General features: G+C 44.9%; 1 protein-coding gene across 2 annotated transcripts in view; it reads left to right on the plus strand.

Annotated features, from left to right (window-relative positions):
* Positions 1-1,390: 1,390 nt before the first annotated feature.
* Positions 1,391-15,494, plus strand: part of LOC145347804 (PDZ and LIM domain protein 5-like) — a 200,138-nt gene continuing 186,034 nt past the window's right edge. For both annotated transcript variants that reach the window (XM_080195659.1, XM_080195649.1), the window contains exons 1-2: positions 1,391-1,475; positions 2,571-2,704. In XM_080195659.1, the coding sequence (XP_080051785.1) occupies positions 2,609-2,704 (96 nt within the window). In that variant the 5' untranslated portion in view covers positions 1,391-1,475; positions 2,571-2,608. The remainder of the gene's footprint in view (positions 1,476-2,570; positions 2,705-15,494) is intronic.

The following is a 15,494-nucleotide window of genomic DNA, read 5'->3' on the forward strand; positions in this document are numbered from 1 at the left end:
GCATTTACCCAAGCCGGTGTCCTCTCTCTCCCTCCCCCCTGCCCTGACACCTAAGGGGCAATTTAGCATTTCCAGTCAACCGGACCTGCACACCTTTGGACTGTGGGAGGAAACTGGAGCACCCGGAGGAAACCCACGCAGGCACAAAGAGAATGTGCAAACTCCACACAGGCAGTGACTCGAGCCAGGATTTGAACTGTGCCACCTTGCCGTCCCTTGATGGCCAACTGGAAAGAGAGACAAGGCCTCATTTAGTAACACATCTGAACCAATTGCATCTTTGATTAATGCAGCACTGCACTGTGTGGAATGTTACGCTGGAGCGGGCTTTGCACCAGAGGCAGGAGTGCTCCCAGCTCCCAAATCAAAATAGAGAAACAGTAGGTGATTCATAAATGGCAAAAAAATGAATAAATTGGACCAAACAAACTTATTAAAGAACTTGACAATAATGCTTCATTAACATTGAGCAGACAATCTGTAATCTCATTCATAGCCACTGTTGGCTGCAGATGTAGCAGAAAGATGGGTTCTAATCTTGTATTTATGCCACTGTAAGCAATGTTCTGGGGACATGGGTTCAAACCCTGTCACGGCAACCGGTGGAATTTGAATTTTTTAAAAAACCTGGAATTAAGAATCTACTGATGACCATGAAACTATTGTCAGAAAAACTAATCTTGTTCACTAACGTCCTTTAGGAAAGGAAATCTGCCGTCCTTACCTGGCTCTGGCCTACATATGACTCCAGATCCACAGCAATGTGGTCGACTCTCAACTGCCCTCAGGCAGCTAGGGATGGCCAATAAACATTGCCCAGCTAGCAATGCCCATGTCCCACAAATGACTGAAAAAAAACTGTTGCGGTGGGAGATTGACGAAGAGGATTAATACAAATGCCCACCATCCAAATTCATCCATTCTCCCCATGTCTGCGTGGGTTTCTTCTGGGTGCTCCGGTTTCTTCTCACAATACAAATGATGTGCGGGTTAGGCAGATTGGCCGTGCTGAATTACCCCGAGGTGTCGGGGAGACTAGCTAGGATAAATGCACGGGGATAGGGCCTGGGTGGGATTGTGGTCGGTGCAGACTCGATGGGCTGAATGGCTCCCTCCTGCACTACAGGATTCTGTGAAATAGCATTGCAATCTCCGGGCTGATTGTTTTCACCTCTAACCCGAGCCAAAAACCTGTGTCAGGCTCGCTGGAAGACTCCATTCTCTTTCAGTAATGTTTTGGATGTACCTACTGTTAAGTAGTGTTTGGTCCACAAATAAAAGCGAACCTTTAAATTGGTCACCTTGCGTCATGGTGAAGCCCTCAAATACTTTGGTGTAATCTTACACCGGCTTCCTTTATATATAGCAGGTGCTGGCTGCCAAACTTTGTGCTGTTTTATTCTGTGCTGCCTGACAGCAGAGGGGTGCAGAGTGTTCTCTGCTGCCGAGACCGACAAACTCTGGGTCTCAGAAAGGTAAAGACTTTGCATTGTGCAAAGAATTGATGCCGGGCATCAGGTGTGTTTCTTTTTTTTCTTCTTTGGATGGGGGAGCAAAATTTGGGCAGTGATTTTCATCAGCTGACTTTTTTTTGCCTCTTGCCAGCTGTGCTGGGCTTTCCCTGAACGCGATAGCAATTTCTATCCATCGTTGTATCTTTCTGAACAGCAGAGGCGTTTTTAAAAAAAAAGGTTTGCAGTAATGTTTGACAATTCTCAGCATGAGCGTCTGTGGTCGTGTAGCGTTCCGCACAGCCAAATCTGTGTACAAAGTTCCCGTACTTCAAAGTACTGGGCAGATTGCTGTCGTGCTTTGGGTTGGGGATACCCCTTTGTGTGTACGTGAGTTATTAACTTCATGTGTATCGTGTCTCTTTTGATTGCAGTTCCAATAAGGTGAGGCGAGGACAGTTTGGACTTCTTAGTGGAGAACTGAGCTCATTGTATTAGTTTTCTAAGCTCCTGTGCTGATTGCAAAAGAGGGAACAGACTGGGGCACTTTTCCTTTCAAAGGAAAATAGGCGGAGGGTGTCATCTGTGGAGGTTCCCTATGAAAGGCTTTGATAGACGTGGAGGGAAAGGTCAGAAGCAGGGCAATGTAACTGAGCCACTCATAAATCTGATAGGGAATTTTGGAGAAAAGTCTTTGCCAAGAGAGTGGTGGGAATGCCAAAACCTACCCCCCCCCCCCATTAGAGTGGTTCAGGCAAATAATATGGACGTGTTTAGGAAAAACATGATGGGCAGATGAGGGAGGAAGGGATGGAACGAGGGGTTGGGAGGAGGTTTGTATGGAGCACTGAGACTTGTGTAGACCTGTGAAGCTGACTGGCTGCTTCTGCTCAATAAAATAATTTGTAATACGGGTAAGTGCAATGGTTTTCTTTATATAGAAAAAAAGAGATTCATTTAGTTGCTTAAAAGTTGGCATATTTTTGGAGTTAAACCATTGTACGAAAAGACGTGAGCTTGGACAATTTTATAATGTAATCCATTCACTTTCATGAGGAGTAATATTTGTGTGTTTTTTTTTATCCCCCCCCCCCCCCCCCCCCCACCCTTGCCAGACAGTTGGCTGATTTAGACCTGGTGTGTGAGAAAGCAGGACCATGAGCAACTACACTGTCACTTTGCAAGGCCCAGCTCCGTGGGGCTTCAGGCTTCAAGGCGGCAAAGACTTCAACATGCCGCTGACTATCTCCAGGGTAAGTACCATTTCTTAATACCCTTCTTCAACCCTATTGATGATGTGCGCCACTGCGGCCGTAAGCATCTTTTGTAGCAGCAACACCATCTACATCACAAAATGTTGCGAGGACTCCTAGGATTGGTGGCTTTGTCTTGGGTAGCTTGCAATTCCCTGAATTTGAGCACATCGCATCAAACTCTTCTGTCTTTTCTACTGAATACCATGATCATGGTTTATTTGCTGGCACCTTGGTGTGACCTGTAGCTGCTGATGTTGCTGTGAGCTATTCTATTCTTAAAGGGGCACTCTTTTACATTGCCCCTTTGCAGTGCAAACTCTCTTTCCAGTGAGGAGTACTTATTCTGAGTCTGTTGAAACAAAGGGTAAAAAGTCTGACAACACCAGGTTTTAGTCCAACCTATTTATTTGATAATATACTCACAACAAAGGGTCCCAAGTCTCTTTCAACGTCTGGCATTTCTTGGTATTTTTGAACGATTGGGCAATCAAAGGGGTCATGGGGGAACAGGCAGGAAAGTGGAGTTGAGGCCAAGATTAGAGCAGTCATGTTAGTGCTGATTGATGGAGCAGTGTCGGGTGTCTATATGATCCGCTTCTGAAGAGTTAATGGGAAAAACTGCCCTCAGTTGGTGAGGGGTAAGCAGAATTTAATGCGATTATTTGTGTTGGAGTTGTGGACTCTAGTTGGGCTGCAGGTGGAACAGTGGTTAGCACAGCTGCCTCAGTGTCAGGGACCTGCGTTCAATTCCGGCCTCGGGTGACTGCCCATGTGGAATTTGTGTGTTCTCCTGTGTCTGCGTGGGTTTCCTCCCATTTCCCCTGATAGCCCAAAGATATGCAGGTTGGCTGGATTGGCCATGCTAAATTGCCTCTTAGTGTCCCAAGATGTGTAGGTTAGGGAAACTTGGCTATTTAAATTGCCCCAAGATGTGTAGGCTAGGGGGATTTGCAGGGTAAAGACACAGGGCTACAGGGGTTAGATCCTGGGTGGGATGATCTCTTGGAAAGTTGGTGTAGATTTGATGGGCTGAATGTCCGCCTTCTCCCCGACCCCAACATATCCAATATTTTTATGATTTAATATCAAAAAATGTTCAAAGCAAATGGTGGGGCAGGGACAGAAGAACAAATCCACTGTTGGTTCATCTGCTGGGTTAGCAGCTGAGGAGATTAATTCTTGGAAACTCCAGGACAGTTTTGGAGACTTCATGGGCGGAAGTCATGTTCAGGCCATGTCAGCACCAAAGGGCAACCCTGTCCCATGGCTCCCTGCTAACGTTGGGTGTGTGGCTGATTCTGTTGGCGTGCCCTGAGTAGAATTTTCCATTCAGTGGTATGGTTGGTGTAAGTTTCTGTTGCGCGAGACAAAAAAGCATGCCCGTGTCGAGAGAGTTGTGCGATGTTCTGTTTTTGGCTGATCTCCTCTTTCTTGGCACCACGTTTGCGCGTCAGTTCCAGAACAGGAGTCTTGCCCAACTCTGGCATGGAGTTGCCGTGTCTCCCAGGCTCATCACCCGGCAATGCCTGGTGGCAGAAGTGGGAACTGATGGTGCAAGCTCACCTCAGCATGAATCTGAAAGAGTTTTTCTTTTTTTAATGAGCTCATCTCCTCAAGGGTTGTTGGAATGGGAAGTGGAGGATACAAAACTAACCTCTGATGCTTTTCTTTTCACACTTTCTTCAAGCTATTCATTTCGAGGGGAAAAAAACCTCCATCTGCCATTGCAGAATTCGAACCCAGGGCATTACCTGAGTTTCTGGATGAATAGTCTAGGAATAATACCACTCCTACCATCACCCTTCCTTGATATAGTATCGGCACTCATTCACGTCAAAATTAGTTGGCAGGCCAACCAAAGGCTTAAAAGTTAAAGAACTTGCATTGTTATAGCGCCCTTCACAACCTCTGGTCACCCCAATGTGTGTTACAGCCAATGGAAGTACGTTTTGAGGTGGAGTCACTGTTGTAAGGTTGGGGAAGCTCGATAAAGATGTGAAATGATGAACCAGTGAGTTCCCAACCTGAACCTTACCTGTGCTGTAACCTGAGCCAGGGCTGCAGGCTGGACACTGATTTTTGGTGTGGTATTCAATTAATAAACAATGTTTATTGCGCGATATTTCTTTCTGTGCTTTAGCCGGTGTCTTCCTCCTACAGCAAGCCCCCTATTGGGAAAGTGTTCATTCTGAAGAGTGCCTGGGCCGGGCAAAATTGGCAGCTGTTTGATGTAAAATTCCACAGTCTGGCTTCAGTTGAACATGTGCGTCATTGTACAAGGGACCAACATTCACTCCAAACTGTGGAGAAAGCCAAAACGGATCAATACATCCCGCGGGCAGGCAGAAACCTTCCAGGCACCCTCTTGTTATTGGAATATTGACAGCTCGTGTCCCCGTCTTTCATGTGGCTGACATCTGCGTTACAAATAGAAGCGTTGTTTCTCTGGAATGGATGTGTTTGCCAGGTTGACAGTCTGAGCCTCTCCACATTCTTTCCCGTGTGGACAGAGGGAGCGTGGGCCCACGGCTGGATGGGGAATGCCTGTCTAGCTGCTCAGAATGCTAATTAAAGGGCTTCAGGCTCCACCGATCAGAGTTGTACAGCAGCCCATCGGGTACAGGGACACTTTTGTTCCCTCGCACAAGAGCCCTGTGTTTCTGGGTGACCTTTTTTTGGGCCTCTTGCTCCCGTTCTTGTCAATGCTGTTACCCTTGAGGTTTTCCTGCTGATTGATGGGCTGATAAAAGGTGTTTGAGGAACAAGAAAGAACTCTCATTCATCTGATCCCTTTCAGGGCCTCAGGATGGCTCCAGGCGAGTCTCAACCCATAATGTTTTTGAAATGTTCTCACTGCTGTATTGTTGTAAAGGACAAAGCAGCCAATTTACGCAGAGCAAGTTCTTGCAAACAGCAATAAAAGTAATGATGCAACCCATATTTCAATGAAGTTGGTTAAGGGATAAACATTGGCCAGCTCCCTTATTTCCCCATCAAAATAGCGAGGGTAGTTGGGATCTCGGTAAAATTGTCAACTATTCACCCATATGTGAAACAACAAACTTTTCTGAATCAGTTACAGAAACTGCCCATCTCTTATTTTTCCATTCACATATTCCCCATGTGTCAGCTGTGTCTCAGTTGGTGTCCCTCTTCTCAGAGTCAAAGGTTTGTGGGTTCAAGCCCAACTCCAAGACTTGAGCACAGAAAAACTAGGCTGACAGAGCACAATCCAGATGAGGTAAAAGATCCCATGGCACTATTTGACAGAAAATGAGGGGAGTTTTCTGACCAATTGGCACTTTTTTTATTAGTCCTGGTGAGTGCACAATGAAAAACTTTGTCAGCATGTCTCTTTTCAGCAACATTCAAGTTCTGTACCTCCCAAGTAGCTGGTTGATCTGGCTGTGGCCTTCACTCCATTTTTCTGCCTGTCCCCATAACCCTTGACCACCTCAATCAGTCTAACACAGCCCTGAATATATTGAGTGATTCAAACCCTACTGCTGTCTGGGGGGGACAGGATTCCAAATATTTACAGCCCACTAGAGAAAAGATTCCTCCTCATCTGTGTCTTAAATGAGAGACCCCCAATTATGCCCTCATGATTCTATGGCTCCTGCATGAAACACTCGCAGCATCTGTCCCCTCAAGCACCTTCAGAATCTGAAATGTCCCTTTAAAAAGATACGTTGTCTTGACTGAGAGAGTTCTGCAGTGGAATTAAACTTCTAGTTGTCTGTTGTACAACAAAAACGACTTGCGTTTATATGGTGACTTCATTGTAGTAAAACGTTGCCAAGGTGCTTTGTGGGTATGGTCAGATAAAATTTGCCACCTGGTCACAAGGAAATTTTAGGAAGAGTTTGGCTCAAGACGGAGATTCTAAGGAGCATCTTAAAGTATGGGTGGCACAGTGGTTAGCCCTGCTGCCTCACCGCACCAGAGACACAGGTTCAATTCCCAGCTTGGATCACTGTCTGTGCAGAGTCTGCACATTCTCACCGTGTCTGTGAGGGTTTCCTCCCGCAGTCAAAAACGTGCTGGTTAGGTGCATTGGCCATGTTAAATTCTCCTTCAGTGTACCTGAACAGGCGTCAGCATGTGGCAACTAGGGGATTTTCACAGTAACTTCATTAGGCTATTTGTGTAAGCCTACTTGTGACACTGGTAAATAAACTTGAACTTACAGAGGGAGCGAGGCTGGGAAGTGAATTCTAGAGCTTCTGCTCTAGACTGCTGACGGGCCAGCAGGTACAAGAAGAAAAAGAAGCCAGGATTGTTGGAATGCTGAGATCTCGGAGGATTGTAGGGTTGGAGGAGATTGTAAAAATGGAATATCTGGAGATCGCATGGGGATTAGAAAACATTGTATGCTGCTCTCACTAGCAGAGAGAGCTTTAAAGACAAGGCCAGGCTAACTTGAAGGTCATTTATTGCTGCTATAATGTGTGCTACATAATTGTAATATTGTTGCAGAGTTCTTGTATTTGGATTGTCTTGGCCTCAGTCATCAGGGATTCACCTCTCACTGACAGCTTTCTACACTGGGTCACAGAAGAAGCTGTTTGCTGTACATTATATTGTTCAGGCAGACCAAACCCCCTCTTGTTAGTCATGCTGAGGAAAGGCAAATCACTAGTCGTGGGTGAGCCGCACCCAGCAGACTGGCTTTCAAACATTTTAACGCGAGTCAGGAGAGTGCACAGAAGTGTGGCCACATTACCCTTCTTTTATCTGTTTAAGTGTGTGTGTGTGTGTGTGTGTGTGTGTCTGTCGTCTTGTGTGTGTATCTCTTCCTCCATCTCCCTGTGTGTGTGCCTGTCTGACCCTGTCTCTGACTTTATCTTCCCGTGTGTGTGTGTGTCTGCCTGTCTGTCTTTGTGTCATTCTCTCTGTTTATTTGTGTGTGTCTGCCTCTGTGCATCTCCCTGTGTGCCTCTTGCTCTCCGTTTCTGTGTGTGTGTGTCATTCCCTGTCTCCCTGTGTGTGTGTGTGTGTGTGTGTGTGTGTGTGTGTGTCTCTCCTTGCACCTCCCTGTGTGTGTGTGTGCTTGTCTGTGTGTCTCTGTTGCTCTTTTACTGTGTGCGTTCCCCTTTTTGGAAAAGAGTTTGTTTCCATTCTGTTTGCACAGTGCTACAATTCCGAATCAGTGTCCGAAGTATTGTTCTTTACTTCATATTTTGTTAAAAGCAGAGTAATTTGTGTAACGTAGACAGTGTTGCTGTCTTGCGACCTACATTCATCCCGTTTGGATATTTAACAGTTGAACCTTTCACTTTGCTCTTATCACATCTTCCAGATATAGTTTAAGGCAGGAATTCAGGAATCTGTGTAAACTAAACATGATAGTGAGCGCTGAGCCTGATAAGTGGCTTTTGTTACCAAGGTCAGAAACAAGTTCAGGATTCGAACTCCAGCACATGTTTTGGTTTTGTAATTGGAAACAACTGCTTCATCAGATTGGATGGTGTGAACACTCCATCGCAGTGTGATCACTGATCCCTTCAGTTGCTGCGTTTCATCTTATCTGAGAACTTTCAGTTGGGATTTGGGCAAAGACTGGGCGGCATGTATTTTCACCTTTTGCATTTGAGCTCAAGAGTCTGGGATCCATGATTCATAGCTATTAATATACAGATAATACTTGTGATAATTGGGTCATGCTTTATTCAGTGGAGACTAAAACTTTAGTGCTTTGTTGAACTAAATATAAACATGACAAGCTGTTCCCAATTGCTTGGTTCAAGTTTCAACACTAGGTACGAGAGGAAGTATTTATGTTGATTTTAATCTGCAGCACAGAAATGGGTCTTTGAACTCAACAGATCTTTTGTCAGTGTTTCTGTTCTACACGATCTCCTTTTGCTCTTTATCTGTACATTCTATTCTTTTCTCTGTCATGTACTTGTCTCATCTTCCCCTTTTAAAGGCATCATTGTAATTCACCTCAACTACATCCTGTGATGGGGAGTTCCACATTCCCAAAACTCTCTCTAGATGTTCTCCTGAAACCCCGACTGGATTCGATAATGATTACCTTCCGATTTTATGGTCTCCTGCGAGAAGAAATATCTTGCGTACGTTTTACTTGTCCAGTTTTCATAATCTTGAAGCCCTCCGCCAACTCTTATCTCCAACCCTCCCCCACTCTCCTCTTTTTGATTGGTATAACTTTTCAGTTCCAACATAATTGTTGTAAGTGATTGTCTGACCCTTTTTCAGGGCCTCTCTATAATTTTTATAATTTTGGACAGAGTGCTGCAAATGTGATCGAGTCAAGGTTCCATGCAAGTTGGAAGAAACTTCCTTGCTTTAGTCCTATTCCTTTAGAAGTGAGACTCTGCATTTGATAATTTTTAATGACTTTATTAACCTACGTTGCGGTTTTTAATGGATTGTGCATCTCTTTCTGATTACTGACCCAATTTAGATGGTTATTTTCCTTTTTATTAATGTACCTTGACTTGCAAAGAGTTGTTGAAATAAGATTTGCAATTTCTAAAACCACCCACAGCAGGAGGCGTCATAACCAGAATCAACCCAGCCCTCATTTCGCATCCTGACTGAACACTCGAGTGAAGGTTGGTGGGGAAAAAAGGCAGTGTGTCTGGTGTCAAAATGCTGATCTCACAACAACATCTGGCTTTTGTACAACATCTTTTTAATATCATAAAACCTGCCAGCTTCCTTCAAATGGGTGATTGCGCAAAATTTAACAGAACCGCAAAAGGAGATATTTGGATTGGTGATTAAAGGGGTAGACTTGATCAAAGAGGTAGATTTGAAGGTGGAAAGGGAATTGGAACGGTGAAGGTGACTGGAGTTGGAGAACCTCATGCACTCGGGATCTCCGAGTTGTGGGATGGGGGGAGCGACAGAGGTGTGGAAACCAAGTTGAAAATCGAGGCATTCTCCAACCAGTGGTTAACAGTGCTGCCTCACCGCACCAAGGACCCGGACCCGGGTTCGATTTCCAGCTTGGGTGAGTGTGTGCGGAGTCTGTACGTTCTCTCCGTGTCTGCGTGGATTTCCTCCAGGTGCTCCGGTTTCCTCCCACGCTCCAAAAATATGCGGGTTAGGTGGATTGGTCATACTTAATTGCTCCGTGAATGTCAGGTGGACTGGCTAGGGTAAATGCAAGGAGTTATGGGGATAGGGCCTGGGTGGGATTGTGGTCAGTACAGATTTGATGGGCTGAATGGCCTCCTTCTGCACTGTAGGCTTCTGTGCACCAATGCGAGGGCCCATGACTGATGAGTGAACAGCACTCCAGTGTTTGGGTGACTTTATTCAGGAATTATGTTTGCCGTTGTGTGGTTTATGTCTGTACTAGATGTCCATTCACCCTCTTGGCTTTCCGGCCTTGTTCCAGTGGATCTGGGCTGATACTTTTTGGAGGTTTACCTTGCTTTAGCCCCTGTGGCTTCCCTCTATCCCCCTGGGGTAATGGGCCCAGTGATTGAAGATAAATGGTTTTTGCCACAATTCTCACGATTTGCTCTGGCCTGTGGTTCACCCTTCAGTTCCCTGGCACTCACATGTCAATGGGTAGGCCTCTGTTTGCACTGTAATAGGACTACACTGGTGACGGGCAACCTAGACTAGTGAATGAGCCGCATGAGTGGCTCTCCTTCATCTCAGTGGACTGCAAGATTGAAGTTGGGCTTATTCCCTAACTGTAACTCCATGAATAAGATTGAATACATTTTAATACATGCCAAATATTTCAAGTTATAGAAAATGCTTAATCATTTCTATATTAATAGAACTGTCGTCAAGTTCAAGTGGTCTAAAAAAATTTATATTTGATTGAATGCAGAGGGAGCGTACTGCTCTCATAGTGAATGTTCTGAACAATCAGCATCCACCTCACTATTTTTGCCCTTGCTTTATTTGCAAATCATTTCCATCATACCAGTAGGAAAGAAGCTCCATGGATGGAAACCAGTGAAATGTGGCAACTCTACATGTGGGGAAACGATCAACAAAATGTCTCTGGCCACATGAGGCCTCGGGGTTGCCCACCGCTGGTCTCCGCGATTCCATTCCAATGCTTGGTATGCAAACCTGCATCCGTCAAATGTTTCCTCTGTGGAATAGCGGGCAGCAAAGAGGTTGCTTTCCTCTACAATGCCCTGAGTCTGACCCTTGCCCGGCACAGTTCCCTGATAAGAGCCTGGTGGATCCAGCCCCTTGACGTCTGATCCCTTTGCTGGAAATCCAGAGGGAAGGTTGAGGTGGGTGGTCACCCTCCATTCCAAAAGTGCAGACCACTATCTTGAGAAGACCACTTATGTTTTATTTGAGATTGAGGAGGGTGTAATTTATTGACACTGCTAATGGAATGGTGTACTGCAACTCATAGGAATATATAGGAGCAGGAATAGGCCATTTGGCCCCTTGAGGCCATTCCTCCATTCCAACCATATCATTACTGATTTTGCCTGAACACCATTTTCCCTTGTGTTCTTTGACATTTTTAATATCTAGAAATCTCTCTCAAATACACAAAATTCATGTTGCCCTTTCTTTATAGAGAAAAGATCTCTATTGGGTTGCTTTAGAACATAAGAACATAAGAACTAGGAGCAGGAGTAGGCCATCTGGCCCCTCAAGCCTGCTCTGCCATTCAGTAAGATTATGGCTGGTCTTATCATGGACTCAGCTCCACTTACCCGCCCGCTCACCATAACCCTTGATTCCTTTACTCTTCAAAAATCTATCTATCCTTGCCTTAAGAACATTCAATGAGGTTGCCTCAACTGCTTCACTGGGCAGGGAATTCCACAGATTCACAACCCTTTGGTTGAAGAAGTTCCTCCTCAACTCAGTCCTAAATTTGCTCCCTCTTAGTTTGAGGCCATGCCTCCTAGTTCTTAACTTCCCATTTTAAGCCCCTGTTTGCTGCCCTTGAAAAGATCAGTACTGTCTGTGGTTTTTATGACTGCACTTAATTGAAAGTGTCAGAGAGCTTAAAACCTGGGATTATAAATAGTAAGTTCCAGGGTAGAACTGAGGAGAAAAGGAGGCTGCTCTAATTTTTCATAATATGCACAATTTGTCAACCTGCACCAATCTATCAAGAACAATTTTCTTTATCTCAGTTAAGTGTAGCACACTGGTTTCTTGTTGGACTGTTTAATGTTACGTGTTGTCAGTTTGTAGAACCCTGGGGCTTTGTTTGATTGATGGTGATCTCCTAATCTTTTCATTGTTGCCTTTTTCATTTTTGTGTAGTGCGGATTTTCTTTTGATGCTGGCTGATCGGGGAAGGAAACTGTGTTCTGTGTCACACACCCTTAGGGTGCCCGCAGCCTACATGAAGGCGCCTCCCGAGGGGATGGGTTTCGGTGCTGAAAGGGGGCGCTTGTTGTCAAGCGTAGGGGTTTCAGCCTCCTTTGGCCTGCTTTTGTGATCGATTTCCCCTCTTCCGACCCTGGCAGGGGCGTGGGTGTGGAAGGCCCGCTTGGGAAGGCTAAAGGTTCCATTGGGTGCATAGATAATCTGCGTGTGAGGGAATATTGTTTTTGCACTCCACCACTAAAACAGAGAGCAATAGTTTCAGAGGATTAGCCCTCCGTTCTCAAGAGTGACAGGAGATCATGTTTTAATGTTCGTTTCATCTAATTTACAATCCCAACCATTGTGAGGGGGTGCATTTTTACAAAGGATATTGGATGGAGGAATCTGTCTGGTGATTATAGCATTAGGAAATTGTTTTTCATTCATTCGTGGGACCTGGGCATTGCTGTCTAGGCCAACATTTATTGCCCATCCCTAGTTGCCCTTGAAGGTGGTGGTGAGTTGCCTCCTTGAATCACTGCAGTCCATGTGCTCTGTGGGTTGATCCACAATGCCGTTTGGGAGGGAATTCCAGGATTATCAAAGATACAAGAGCGGGAACATTGATCGCAATAGATCGGACACTACAAAGAGTTGTGAACGAAGCCCAGTCTATCACTCAAACCACCCTCCCATCCATTGACTCTGTCTACACTTCCCGCTGCCTCAACAAAACAGCCAGCATGGTTAAGGACCCCACGCACCCCGGACGTTCGCTCTTCCACCTTCTTCTATCAGCAGAAAGATACAAAAGCCTGAGGTCACATACCAACCGACTCAAGAACAATCTCTTCTCTGCTGCCATCAGACTTTTGGACCTATCTTGCACTGGGCTGATCTTTCTCTACACCTTAGCTATGATTGTAACACTACATTATGAACGGTATGCTTTATCAGTACAGCGCACAAGAAACAATACTGTATACTAATACATGTGACAAATCAAATCAAACAACCTTGTGGGGGTTGTTGGGGAGAGGAGGGGTAGAAGTTTGGGGAGGCAAAGTCTTATTGATGTTGAAATAATCCATTTAGGTTCCAAAGGATCCATCCCTAAAATGTGCTGTATATCACTGTACTGTTGATCCTTTCTGTTGGAACCATTTCTGGCTGGGGTCATTAGCTTATTTTAGTCAAGGCAGTGAGATGATTAGTAGACAGCGTAAAGTATTGTTCCTTGTATGCTATACAGACAAAGCATACTGTTCTTAGAGAAGGAAAGGAGAGAGTGTAGAATATAGTGTTACAGTCATAACTAGGGTATAGAGAAAGATCAACTTAATGCAAGGTCTATTCAAAAGCCTGGCAGCATGGAAGAAGCTGTTTGAGTCAGTTGGTACACGATCTCGGACTTTTGTACCTTTTTCCCGAAGGAAGAAGGTGGAAGAGAGAATGTCTGGGGTGCGTGAGGTCCTTAATTATAGTGGCTGCTTCGCTGAGGCAGCGGGAAGTGTAGACAGTCAGTGGATGTGAGGCTGGTTTGTGTGATGGATTGGGCTACATTCAGTACCTTTTTGAAGTTTCTTGCAGTCTTGGACAGAGCAGGAGCCATACCAAGCTGTGATACAACCAGTAATGATGCTTTTTGTGGTGCATCTGTAAATCCCAGTTCCCCCAGACCTGTATCCATGAAGCAGCGGGAATCCTGGTTCTCTCAGATCAGTATCCGTGACGCAGCGGGAATCCTGGTTCCTGTAATCCGGTATCTGTGCGAGGCAGCTGGGATCTCAGTTCTTGGAGAATTGTATCCTTCATTAACTGACTACTTCATGTTGGGAATAGCAAACTGTATATGGCAAACATTATTCATGTTAAATGTTTAGCTTGAGGGAAAGAGAGCAGGAAGGAAATATGTAGGGTTTTAGTTCACTTACAATAATTGAGTGCTGAGGGGAAAATGGCCAGCTGTTTTTGCTATTTCATTTTTACTTTGTCAGTCAACATGATCTTAATGATCATGCACTTGGGGAAATGAAATCTAGTCTGATTGGGTTTACTGCAGAATTGTACTTTAACCAGCTACTGTTATGTGATTGAATGACAAAACATGGTTAGATTTCAATTAACTGATGACATGGTGCTTTGACAGCAGAAGGTCATCACTTGCGGTAGTTTGAATCAAATGGACACCTATTAAACGTGACACTGCAAGTGTTGGTACTCACTGTAAGAAGTCTGACAACACCAGGTTTAAGTCCAACCGATTTATTTGATAGTAAACTCACAAGCTTTTGAGGTTTACCTCTTCGTCAGGTGAATGGAGAGTTCTGGCCTCAGACAGAGCGTATAACAGCGCAGACAGTTTACAGATTACTGATTAGAATGCGAATCTTTACACCTAACCTGCTGTTCAAGTCTTAAAGTGGCCGACAATGTGAGTGGAAGGAGCACTGATCACAGGTTAGAGATGTGTATTGTCTCCAGACAGTACAGTCTGTGCTTTATATGCTCTGTCTGAGGCCAGAACTCTTCCTTCGCCTGACAAAGGGGCAAACCCCGAAAGCTTGTGAGTTTACTATCAAATAAATTGGTTGGACTTAAACCTAGTGTTGTCAGACTTCTTACTGTGTTTACCCCAGTCCAACGCTGGCATCTCCATCATTGGTACTCACTCTCAACCCTTGTGTTTTATGTTCTATATATATTTAGTACATAGGGAGCTTTGACAACAGTAAATAATGCTTTGAACAGAATGATTTAATCTGTTTTGTGCATATTTCACAGAATCTTTACAGTGCAGAAGGAGGCCATTTGGCCCATTTTGAGTCTGCACCTATATAGAATGTACAATACAAGGACTGAACAGAAGCACCAACACAGCATACAACACCTGCAGGATTGCCACACTTAATAGATGTCTGACAGAGTATCTTAGCCAGTCTCTGTCCTTTTTTTTCCCCCTTCCTAGCCCTGTAACCCCACACATTTTACCATGGCTGATCCCTCTAACCTACACATCTTGGGACGCCTAAGGGACAATTTACCCTGGCCAGTCCACCTAACCTGCACATCTTTGCTTCAGTGTTTTGTGTTTTAAGTTGATAGAATCGTAGAATCCTAAGTGTAGAAGGAGGCCATTCAGCCCTTCAAGTCAGCACCAACCGCAATCCCATCTAGACTCTCTTCTTGTAACCCATTTATTGGCCACGCTAAAATTGCCCCTTAGCATCAGATGGACTCTCTTCCATTTACCCTAGCTATTCCATTTGATACTAAGGGGCAATTTTAGCGTGGCCAATTCATGTAACCTGCACGTTTTTGTTGGATTGTGGGAGGAAACTGGAGCAGCCAGAGGAAACCCACGTAGACACGAGGAGAACGTGCAGACTTTGCACAGATAGTGACCCAAGCTGGGAATCGTACCCAGCTCCCTGGCACTGAGAGGCAGTAGTGCTAACCACCCTGCTGCTCCTTGAAGCTTGCATTATGATCTTGGATCTCA

Source organism: Carcharhinus amblyrhynchos, chromosome 1 (assembly GCF_965287045.1).
Source record: "Carcharhinus amblyrhynchos chromosome 1, sCarAmb.v2.hapA, whole genome shotgun sequence".
In the NCBI taxonomy this organism is placed as follows: Eukaryota; Metazoa; Chordata; class Chondrichthyes; order Carcharhiniformes; family Carcharhinidae; genus Carcharhinus; species Carcharhinus amblyrhynchos.